The 12,656-nt window shown below is 40.6% G+C and overlaps 1 protein-coding gene across 1 annotated transcript in view; it reads left to right on the top strand.

Moving 5' to 3' along the window:
- Positions 1-12,656, top strand: part of PIGU (phosphatidylinositol glycan anchor biosynthesis class U) — an 89,693-nt gene that overhangs the window by 52,497 nt on the left and 24,540 nt on the right. The window contains exons 8-9 of the mRNA XM_065921855.1: positions 8,841-8,995; positions 11,653-11,796. Of these exons, the coding sequence (XP_065777927.1) occupies positions 8,841-8,995; positions 11,653-11,796 (299 nt within the window). The remainder of the gene's footprint in view (positions 1-8,840; positions 8,996-11,652; positions 11,797-12,656) is intronic.

Genomic DNA, 12,656 nt, shown 5'->3' with positions numbered 1-12,656 from the left:
CAGGTGGTCTGGTATTCCCATCTCTTGAAGAATTTTCCACAGTTTATTGTGATCCACACAGTCAAAGGCTTTGGCGTAGTCAGTAAAGCAGAAATAGATGTTTTTCTGGAACTCTCTTGCTTTTTCGATGATCCAGTGAATGTTGGCAATTTGATCTCTGGTTCCTCTGCCTTTTCTAAAACCAGCTTGAACATCTGGAAGTTCATGGTTCACGTATTGCTGAAGCCCTACTTGGAGAATTTTGAGCATTACTTTACTAGCATGTGAGATGAGTGCAACTGTGCAGTAGTTTGAGCATTCTTTGGGATTGCCTTTCTTAGGGATTGGAATGAAAACGGACCTTTTCCAGTCCTGTCGCCACTGCTGAGTTTTCCAAATTTGCTGGCATATTGAGTGCAGCACTTTCACAGCATCATCTTTCAGGATTTGAAATAGCTCAACTGGACTTCCATCCACTAGCTTTGTTCGTAGTAATGCTTTCTAAGCTGGAAGAAGCACAAGCTGGAATCAGGATTGCCAGGAGAAATATCAATAACCTCAGATATGCAGATGACACCACCCTTATGGCAGAAAGTGAAGGTGAACTAAAAAGCCTCTTGATGAAAGTGAAAGAGGAGAGGGAAAAAGCTGGCTTAAAGCTTAACATTCAGAAAACTAATATCATGGCATCTGGTCCCATCACTTCATGGGAAATAGTTGGGGAGACAGTGGAAACAGTGTCAGACTATTTTTTTGGGCTCCAAAATCAGTGCAGGTGGTGACTGCAGCCATGAAATTAAAAGGCGCTTACTCCTTGGAAGAAAAGTTATGACCAACCTAGACAGCATATTGAAAAGCAGAGACATTACTTTGTCAACAAATGTCCATCTGGTCAAGGCTATGGTTTTTCCAGTGGTCGTGTATGGATGTGAGAGTTGGACTATAAAGAAAACTGAGTGCCGAAAAATTGATGCTTTTGAACTATGGTGTTGGAGAAGACTCTTGAGAGTCCCTTGGACTGCAAGGAGATCCAACCAGTCCATCCTGAAGGAGATCAGTCCTGGGTGTTCATTGGAAGGACTGATGCTGAAGCTGAAACTCCAGTACTTTGGCCACCTCATGCGAAGAGTTGACTCATTGGAAGAAGCCCTGATGCTGGGAGGGACTGGGGGCAGGAGAAGGGGACGACAGAAGATGAGTTGGTTGGATGGCATCACCAACTCGATGGACTTGAGTTTGAGTAAACTCCAGGAGTTGGTGATGGACAGGGAGGCCTGGCGTGCTGCAATTCATGGGGTCACAAAGAGTCAGACACAACTGAGCGACTAAACTGAACTGAACTGACTGAATGCGACCCTAAGGGCACCAGAACCTTGTCTCTGGGATATTGTCACTTCTGCCTTGAGTGAACCTTCCTTGCAAATGGTGATTGCAACAACTGATAGGGGAGAGAGCTGGGACTTGATCAGCCTTCTACATAGTTTGTGTGAACTGTTGTGTGCTTGCTTGCTAATGGATATTTGTTTAATAAATGTTGCTAAGTGTGCCAGAATCTAGGCTGAAACTTGCTTTCTTTGTGGTGAGATCCTAGAGGAGGAGCTAACCCTTACACACCTGAAACTTTTCAAGGCAGCTGTCAAGAACCTATGAGTAATAACCAAAATGGCCACTGAATTACATGCTTGAAGTAGTTAAATGTGTAGCACCATATGTTTAAGGTATACGGTATAGAGATTGAATTGCATACATCATGAAATGATTACCATGATATGTTCAGTAAACATCATCATCTCATACAGATACAAAAGAAAAAAAATTTTTTCCCTTGTGATGAGAACTTTTATGATTTACTCCCTTAACAACTTATACAACATCCAGCTGTGTTAATTATATTTATCATGTTGTACATTACATCCCTAGGACTTTTTTATCTTATAACTGGAAGTTTGTACCTTTTGATTGTCTTCATCCAGTTCTCCCTTCCCTATTCCCCACTCTGGTGACCACAAATCTGATCTCTTTTGCTATGTGTTTGTTTTTTTTTGTTTGCTTTTGAAGTACAATTGACCTACAACACTATGTTAGTCTCTGGCCCACAGCATAGTGATTAGATATTTCTATACATTACAAAATGATTACCATGGCTGTTTGTATGTTAGTTGTATACCCTGTTAACGTCACTGAATTATCTTATTGTTTGTTATTTTTATCATGACTAGTTGTTGCATGTATCTAGATACTGATCTTAGTTATTTAAGCTGTTTGTGATACACTATCAATAGCTTTTCTTATCTTAACTAACCTTAAATTTTTGTAACAAACCCAACCTAATCATAATACAACGTTATGGTAATCGTTTTCATGTGTTGCTGAATTAGATAGTATTGCACTTAGCATTTTTGCTTTTGTGTTGGTAGTTGATTTTAGTAGCAAGGTTATATTTGCTGTGAAAGTGTTAATGTAAGATTACACCTGCTTCTTGAATGTTGGTAGAATTTTCCTGTAAAACTGGCTTGACCTGCTCTTTTTTTTCCAATGGGAAAAAATTTCATTGCTAATTCATTTTCTTAAATGGTTATAGGACCATTTAAATATTAAATTTCTTCTTGAATTATTTTTTTTTCCCCCCAATTTTTTATTTCATGCTTTCAGGAAATTTGTAAGGCAGTGTAATAAAGACCCTTTATTTTTTAATTCCCTAGTTACCATTTGTATAACTCTTTGTAGATGTATAGATTTCTTTTCCTTTTGTTTTTTTTCCCCTGATCTGTTTGCAGGGAAGTTACAAACAAGAAATATCAGTCCTAAATACTCAGTCAATAACTAACTCTTAAGAACTAGAGCATTCTTCTATGTAATTATAGTACTATTAGCACACCCAAGATTAGCTTTCAAAGACTAATATTATCTAATGTATACATTCAAATGCCCTAGTTTATTCATGACTTACAGCATTTTGGGGGAGAATTGGGGTTCAAGATCTAGTCAAGGGTCATTGTCATTTCCTTTATCTCTACCTTTTTTTTTTTTTAAATAACACCAGCATTTAAAAAAAAAAAAAAACACCAGCATTTTAAGTGAACCATTTAATTACTTATATTTCCATAGACTATGTCTATTTTGCCTGTTTTTAAATACATTGGCATATTTCTAAGAGCTGACTTTTGGTTTCTTGAGTCCTTAGATATTTCCACTTTGGTTTCAGACAAATGCAGGAAAGTGGATATCACAATATATCAAGTTACATGAATTTTTTGGTTTTCCAGTATATAATAAAAGTTATGTTTATACTATCTGTAGTCTATTAAAAGTACAATAGCATTATATCTAAAAACATGTACATACCTTAATTTAAAAATATTTCATTGAGATTTCCCTGGCAGTCCAGTGGTTAAGATTGCATGCTTCCATTGCAGAGGGCCCAAGTTTGATCCCTGGTCAGGAAACTAAGATCCCACAGGCTGCGGCATGGGCCAAAAAAAGAAATCTTTATTGCTAAAATATGCAAACCATCATCTGAGCCTTCACTGAATCAGTCTTTTTCCTATGTAAGATGTTGATGACTGCAGACTGATCAGGGTTATAGTTGCTGAAGCTGGAGGTGAATTGACAGTTTCTTAAAACGAGACAACGAATGAAGTTTGCCAACAAGCACCAGTTAACTAGTACTTTCAGAAGCAATTACTCTGTAGCATGCAGTGTTGTTTGATAACGTTTTACCCACAGTAGAACTTCTTTTAAAATAGGAGTCAGTTCTCTCAAACCTTGCTACTGCTTTATCAATTAAGTTTATATAGCATTCTAAGTCTTTATTGTCATTTTAGTACGCTTCACGGCATCTTCACCAGGAGTAGATTCCGTCTCAAGAAACCACTTTCTTTGCTCATCCATGAGAAACAACTCCTCATCTGATCAAGTTTTATCATGAGATTGCAGCAGTTCAGTCCCATCTTCAGGTCCACTTCTAGTTGTCCTGCTCTGCAGTTTACCACCTCTGCAGTTACTTTCTCTACTGAAGACCTGAAGGCCTCTAAGTCCTCTATGAGGGTTGGAGTCAGCTTCTTCCAGACTTCTATCAATTTTGATATTTTGACCTCCCCATGAATCTTGAATATTCTTACTGATCTAGAATCCTTTCCAGGTGGTTTTCAATTCACTTTGCCCAGATCCAAAAGAGAAGTCACTATCTGTGGCAGCTATAGACTTACAAAATGTTTTTCTTTTTTTAAAGTAATTTTATTTACTTATTTTGATTTTTGGCTTTGCTGGGTCTTCATTGCTTTGTGGATTTTTCTCTAGTTGCAGCTAGCAGATCTCTCTCTAATTGTGGTGCTCAGGCTTCTTTTTGCGGTGGCTTATCTTCTCCTCTCTTCACCCAGAGCCTGCGGAGCACAGGCTCTAGGTGCATAGGCTTCCGTAGTTGCAGCTCCTGGGCTCTAGAGTACAGGCTCAGTAGTTGTGGCACATGGGATTAGTTGCTTCATGGCATGCGGCATCTTCCCGTACCAGGGATTGAACCCATGTGTCTCCTGCATTGGCAGGCAGATTCTTTGCCACTGAGTCACCAGGGAAGCCCCCAAAATGTATTTCTTATATAATAAGATTTGAAAGTTGAAATGACTCCTTGATCCATGGAATGCAAAATGGATGTGTGGTGAAAGTGAAAGTCACTCAGTCATGTCCAGCTCTTTGCGACCCCATGGACTATACAGTCCAAGGAATTCTCCAGGCCAGAATACAGGAGTGGGTAGCCATTCCCTTCTCCAGAGGATCTTCCCAACCCAGGTCTCCTGCATTGCAGGCAGATTCTTTACCAGCCAAGCCACCAGGGAAGCCCAAGGATCGTGGAGTGAGTAGCCTATCCCTTCTCCAGTGGATCTTCCCGACCCAGGAATCGAACTGAAATCTCCTGCACTGCAAGTGGATTCTTTACCAGCTACCAGGAAAGCCCCATGCATGTGTGTTAAGCAGGCTTGAAAAGAACATTAATCTCGTTGTTCATCTCTATCAGAGCTCTTGGGTGACCAGGTGCATTGTCAATGAGCAGTAATGTTTTGAAAGGAAACCTTTTTTTTTTTTCTGAGCAGTAGGTCTCAACAATAGACTTAAAATATTCAGTAAACCGTATTGTAAAGAGATGTGCTGTCATCCAGTCTTTGTATTTCCATTTGTAGAAAGAGTGTTTGCAAAGTCAATTTAGAATCATTTTTAAGGGCCCTAGGATTTGAGGAATAGTAGATGAACATTGGCTTCAACTTAGTCACCAGCTGCATTAGCCCCTAATAAGAGAACTGGCCTGATCTTTGAAGCTTTGGAGCCAGGCATTGACTTCTCTCTAACTGTGAATGTCCTAGATGGCATCTTCCTGCAGTGTAAGTCTGTTTCGTCTACATTAAAAATCTGTTGTTTAGTGTAGCCACCTTCATTAATTCTCTTAGGTAGATCTTCTGGATGACTTTTTGGAGCTTCTACATCAACACTTGTGGCTTCACCTTGCACTTCTGTTACAGAGATGGACTTCTCTCCTTAAACTTCATGAACCAATCTCTGCTAGCTTCAAACTTTTCTTCTACAGGTTTGTCTCCTCTCTTAGCCTTCATAGAATTAAAGAGAGTTGGGCCTTGCTCTGGTTGATGCTTTGGCTTAAGGCATTGTTGTGGCTGGTCTGCACATCAGCAGTAAGGCTGTTTTGCATTCTTATCATTTATGAATTCACTGGAGTAGTGCTTTTCATTCCTTTCAAAAACTTTACCTTTGGATACACAGCTTGGCTAACTGTTCGGTGCAAGAGGCCTAGCTTCACCCTATCCCAGCTTTTGATGTGCCTTCCTTAATTATTTGTACCTTTTGATTGTGGCTCAGCTGGTAAAGAATCCGCCTGCAGTGCGGGAGACCTGGGTTCGATCCCTGGGTTGGGAAGATTCCATGGAGAAGGGAAAGGCTATCCACTTCAGTATTCTGGCCTAGAGAATTCCATGGACTGTACAGTCCATGGATCTCAAAGAATCAGACACAACTGAACGACTTTCACTTTTGATTTTAAGTAAGAAACGTGCAATACTTCCTTTGACTTGAACACTTAGAGGCCATCGTAGGGTTATTAGTTGGCTTAATTTTGGTATTATTATGTCTCAGGGGAATAGGGAGGCCTGAGAAGAGGGAGAGAAATGGGAACAGTTGGTGAGTGGAGCAATCAGAATACACACAACATTTATAAGTTAAGTTCGCCTCTTGTATGGGTGTGTTCACCTAGATGGTTACAATAGTAACATCAAAGACCCCTGATCACAGATCTCCATAACAAACATAATAATGATGAAAAAGTTTGAAATGTTGCAAGAATTGCCGAATGTGACACAGAGACACAAATGCTTTTGGATAAATGGTGCCCACAGGGTTGCCACAGACCCTTAGTTTGTGATAAACAGTGTCTGTGAAATCTATGAAGTGAAGTACGCCAAAGCGCAATAAAAAAAAAAATGAAGTATGCCTGTGTCGTAACTTTGTTTTCTGTTTCCACAGATTCTACACTTACCTTTATTATTTCTTTCCTTCTTTGGAAGTTTATTCTGTTCTTTTTCTAAAATCTTAAAATGGATGTTTATTTATTTTCAGCCTGTATTCAAATATAAGTTTATATGGGGATTTCCCTGGTGATCCAATGGCTAGGACTTCATGCTTCCACTGCAGGGGGGCCCAGGTTCAATCCCTGGTCAGGGAACTGAGATCTCATAAGCCACACTGTGCAATCACACACACAAAAAGAGTACTTCCCTCAGAGTACTGTTTTACCTACCTAAGATATTTCATAACCATTAATTTCTAATATCAAAACTTTCTATTATCATTCCTTCTTTGACTCCTGAGTTATTTACAAAAGTGTTTGAAATTTTCCTAATGTGTTTTTAGATTATCTTTTTGTTAATGATTTTGACCAATTACATTATGGTCAGAGAATGGGATCTGTATGGTACAGATTCTTTATTTAAAGTTTGTAGATATTGCTTTGTGGCCTGATTAAGGTATGTGGTCTTTGTTTTTTTTAAGCCGTGTCAGGTCTTAGTTGTGGCGTGTGGGCCGTTTGTTGTTTCGTGCAGGGTCTTTCACTGCAGCACGTGGACTCTAGTTGTGACTGACAGGCTCAGTAGTTGCAGTGGTTGGGCTTAGATGCTCTGTGGCATGTGGAAGCTTAGCTCCCTGACCGGGGATTGAACACGCATCCCCTGCATTGCAAGGTGGATTCTTTTTTTTTTTTTTAATCTTTATTGAATTTGTTACAATATTGCTTCTGTTTTATGTTTTGCTTTTTTGTCCACAAGGCATGTGGGATCTTAGTTCCCTGATGAGGGTTTGAACCTGCACCCCCTGCATTGGAAGGCAAAGTCTTAACCACTGGACCACCAGGGAAGTCCCTGTGGTCAGTTTTTACTAATCCCCCAAAATGTTTTATGGAGAAGGCAATGGCAACCCACTCCAGTACTTTTGCCTGGAAAATCCCGTGGATGGAGGAGACTGGTAGGCTGCAGTCCATGGGGTCGCTGAGAGTTGGACACGACTGAGCGACTTCACTTTCACTTTTCACTTTCATGCATTGGAGAAGGAAATGGCAACCCACTGCAGTGTTCTTGCCTGGAGAATCCCAGGGACGAGGGAGCCTGGTGGGCTGCTGTCTATGGGGTTGCACGGAGTTGGACACAACTGAAGCGACTTAGCAGCAGCAGCAGCAAAATGTTTTAAATGAATGTGAATTCTCCAAGCATACTGTTTTATATAAATGTATTTTTTAAATACCTCTTTGTTTGGATCTTTAATATCCATCAGCAATATTTTATAGTTTATTTATTACATATGTTATAGTGTGCATACCTTGTACTTACATTTGTTAATTTTATTTTTAAGTATTTTTTCTCTTTTATACTATAATGAATGGAATTGTCTGCTTAATTTCAATTTTGAATTGCTCATTAAAGTATATAGAAATGCAGCTGATCTGGGTATATTAATCTGTTAGTATGAGATGTTACATTAATTGATTTTTTCAGGTGTTAAATCAACTGTGGTGGACATAATCTTAATGTGGCCTCCATGATCTCTACTTGCTAATGTTAGTAACAGTCCCTTTGAGTATGATCAAAACCAGTGACTTGCTTCAGATAAATAGAATACTATAAATATGACTCAATGTATGGAATTATAAATGTGTTTGTAAGATATTATGTGAACAAGTTCATGAAGTGTGCTGTTCATATTTCTATTTCATTATGATTTTTGTCTATTAGATCTACCAATTATGCACTGATGGTGGATTTGTGTATTTTTCCACTGTAACTCTGTCCATGTGTGTTCTATATATTTTGAGATTGTGTTATTAGGTACATACAAGTTTCGAACTGTAATATCTTTCTGATGACACTTTTATCATGATAGAACATCTTTATTTCTACAATACTTTTTATGTTAAAGTCTATTTTATCTGGTACCAATAACCAAACTAATTTTCTTTTGGTTAAGTGTTTACCTAAGCTCAGAAGGTAAAGAATCTGCCTGCAAGTTGGGAAACCTGGGTTCAATCCCAGGTTCAGGAAGATGCCTGGAGAAGGGAATGGCTCCCCACTCCAGTGCTTTTGCATGGAGAATTCCATGGACAGAGGAACCTGGCAGACTACAGTCCATGGGGTTGCAAAGAGTCAGACATGACTGAATGACTAACATTTTCACTTTACCTAGCATATCTTTTCAGTCCTTAGATTTTTCACCTATTCTGTATCCTGTGTTTTTTTGCTGGAAGGATCTTAAAGTTGACTCACAACTGCTTTTTGTCTTTGAGATCCTTAAGTGTACCATTCTGCCTTCTCTCCTAGCGGCAGTACATACCTGTGAAAGTGAAGAGCAAAGCCTTTTGGATCTTCTCTTGGGAGTATGCCATGATGTATGTGGGAAGTCTAGTGGTAGTCGTTTGCCTCTCCTTCTTCCTTCTCAGTTCCTGGGATTTCATCCCTGCAGTCTATGGCTTCATGTAAGTAATGTCCCCATTAGAAAACTCTGGAAGCTGATTTAGTTTTCACAGCTCCATCTGGTATGAGGGAGAACAAGCAGAGGCCACATCTAGAGCAGTGGTCCTCACATTGGTGTGCACCAGAATCACTGCAGGGCTTGAACACCCAGGATGCTGGGCCCCACCTCCATAGGTTCTGATGAAGTAAGTCTGGGGTAAGTGAAAGGTTGTTGCTGAGCCATGAAAGACCTCGGGATTCTTGACCTCCAGAGGAGAGGAATTCAATCTGGGCCAGTGATGAGGCTTGATTGCTCAGAGCTTTTGTGTAATAAAGTTTTATTAAAGTATAAAAGAGATAGAGAAAGCTTCTGACATAGACGTCAGAAGGGGGCAGAAAGAGTGCCCCCCTGCTAGCTGTTAGCAGTATGTTATATACCTAGCAGCAAGCTGTTAGTTAGAGAAAGGAGATATCTCAGAACTCAGAGTGGCACCAGACCCCTCACCCACAACATCCATTTTGAGATAACATTGGCAGCAGGTGAGTCATCCCGGGTGATAGAATGATTGGCATGCATCTTGAAGAAAGGCAGGTTTCCAAGTAAATATATAGATTCATTAACATAGATTGGGAGAACAATTTTATGAGTAAAACATACTGGTTTGTCAAGTTGGTTCTGAGTGTTAGGCAGAGCCAACTTGAAGACAGAGTCTAGGGTAAATACATAGGTCATTAACATAGCTTAAGAAAAACATTTCCATAAGAAAAATGCATTGGTTAGCTCAAGGTTTGAGAAAAGTTAAGTTCAGGTGGAACCAGGTGTTGTCATGGCAACACACAATTTTAAGAGAAACTTCCTTTTAATTTTGTATAGAGAAGGGAAAAAAAAGCTGACAGTTGTAGTTTGTTTCCTCCTGCCGCTTAAGAGAAAAATAAAACCATGTCTGACACTTGCAGCCTATTTCCTCTGTTTGGAGACCCCTGGCCTTCCTGCCTGTTACCCTCTCATTAGGACCCCAGAATTTGCATATCTATATATATAAATTTTCAAGTGGTACGATGCTGCCAATCTGAGGAACACACTTCAAGAACCACTTGTTTGATCTAAGTCAATTAAAGAACACTGTCTGGGAATATCCAAAGCACTTATCAGCCTCGAACTAGAAGGTTTTGATTCAGTCCCAAACAGGAATGGATGTATTTATTCCTCTATTGCAAAAGGGTCTCCAACAGCTTTAAAATAAAGCCACCTTCTATATGTCAGTGGACTTCCCTGGTGGCTCAGATGGTAAAGAATCCACCTGCAAAGTAGGAGACCTAGGTTTGATCCCTGGATCGGGAAGATCCCCTGGAGAAGAAGGATACCACTCCAATATTCTTGCCTGGAGAATTCCATGGACAGAGGAGGGGTGGGCTGCAGTCCATGGGGTCACAGAGAGTTGGACATGACTGAGTGACTTAACATTTTCCATATGTCAAACTTATAGAGAAAATCAAAATGGGTTTGCAAGATGAATTCTGCAGATGTTTCCATATATCCTCTCTGTGATCTGCTGAGGAGGATACCAGCTCAGGCCTGAAGGAACTCACAGCCCAGAGGGACATGGACACTTAACCCCACCAGGGTGGGAAGGGGGTCTGTGGCTGGCATCCCTTTGGGATTCTGGGCTGCTTATTGTGTTAAATCCTAGCTGAGCCTAATATAGTGACTTAATAACCTTCAGCTTCTTGTGCTCTGCCTCCTATAAGAGTTTGTAATGCCTGATGAAAAACTTTTCCTAGTTTTCTGCTGGTGCACAGATTGTGTTCTTTACCTCATTTCACGGAAAAGGAAATATAGTTACAACAAGAACCAAAGACTTGCCTGGGTGGAGGCCTTCTTCAGTGAAATCTGACCATGAACCATGGTCTTGTCTGAAAGCTGACCATGAACCATGGGCTCTATCTTCCTTTCCATGCTTCCCTTGTGCTTTTAAAACTGAATTGACATCTGTTTCAACCCCATATGTATATTTTTAATGTTATGTAAGATTTTTAGAACAGCAGAATTATAACCAATCTTTATCTTATATCACCAGATAAAAAGCTTTCCAGTTAAACCCCATTTCTCCAGCAAGGTCTGGGATCTTTGCTAGAACCTGGCAGTGGTTCCTTGGACCCCTGGAAGTCTCACTTCTGTGTGAGGCACTCAGTCTTCTGGCTCCTGCTGTATGCATCTGGAGAAAGAATGGGCAGTAACAGGATCTTTGAGCTTTTCCCCTAGACAAACCCTTAGAATGCTCAAAATAGGTTACAGGAACCTATTTCAAACCCATTCCTCTTTTGCAACAGTGCTAGGTATCTCCTGGTTTTGAGCATACATATCTGGGGCAGGAAAAGAAGGGGCTGGTCTTTGATTTCGAGCATGAATCCCTGCCTTGTTTCAGATCTCTGAGGCATGCCAGAATTTGGCTCAGGTGATCCTTTTTATGGGCTATTTTTCTCTAGGTCTCTGCCCCTGTTTTTGTTAATTACCTATATCCGGGGTGCCCAGAGAGCCCCTCACATCTTGATCTCTGTGGAGACAGAGTCTTCCTTGACTGCCCAACAGTGACCAAAACCTTCAGGAGAAAAGCAAGTCAAAGCAGGTTGTTTCTAACTTGGCTCTGTTTTTTCTCTCCCTTTGTTTTCTTCATTCCAGACTTTCTGTTCCAGATCTCACCCCGAACATTGGCCTCTTCTGGTACTTTTTTGCAGAGATGTTTGAGCACTTCAGCCTCTTCTTTGTGTGTGTGTTTCAGATCAACGTCTTCTTCTACACCATCCCCTTAGCTATAAAGCTGAAGTAAGTGGTTGGACCTACTGGGTTTTTGTCCCCAGAGTCACTGGTAGCTTTACAGATGTCCTTCTCACTCGGAGCATCTGCTATTGGGTTTGAGGCATTTATGCCCAGGGAACCTCACCCTGAGTTGCTCCAGTGACTGTACACTGCAGGAGGGTGACACACGAGGTGCCAGCTATAGGGGCAGTGCTTTGGAGCCCCATATGCCCCCTGGCCTCACTTTGGGGTACTTGAACCCACATTGCTGCTGAGCCCAGTCACTGATTTGTGTCTTTGTGTGTGTATATATCACAATTTATTTTATTCTTTTTATTTTTTCATTTTTAAAAATATATTTTAATTGAAAGATATTTGCTTTATGATATTGTGTTGGTTTCTGCCATACATCAACATGAATCAGCCATAGGTATATATATGTGCCCTCACCATTGAACCTCTCTCCCACCTCCCCAGTCACTGTTTTAGACAAGAGCAGGGTTGAGGTGGGGATGATATCCTGGAAAAAGAGGATCTTGCTGGGAGCCCTCTAGCTGCGTCCCAGTGATAGTTTGACCAAAGGGACTCAGGAGGTGTTAGTTGGGGGGCTGGTCACCTGAAGCTCTGACCAACTTCCCTCAAATGGATTGCCTATGCATACTCTTTTGCAGAGTAAGAGAGCTAACATGTGTTGTCCATCCCACCCCTTTGAGTTATATTTGTGCCTAACCCTTCCAGCAACTCTTGGAGGCAGGCGTTATGTTACTGTCACTTCCGTTTGCTAATCGAGGAAATTGCTATTCAGAGAGGTGAAACGATTTTCCCAGAGTCACACAGCCAGTTAGCAGTGGAGCTGGGGTTACCAGGTTTGTTTGGCTCCAGAATTT

The sequence above is a fragment of the Muntiacus reevesi genome, chromosome 2 (genome assembly GCF_963930625.1).
Source record: "Muntiacus reevesi chromosome 2, mMunRee1.1, whole genome shotgun sequence".
Taxonomy (NCBI): domain Eukaryota; kingdom Metazoa; phylum Chordata; class Mammalia; order Artiodactyla; family Cervidae; genus Muntiacus; species Muntiacus reevesi.
This window is presented reverse-complemented; position numbering and strand designations above follow the sequence as displayed.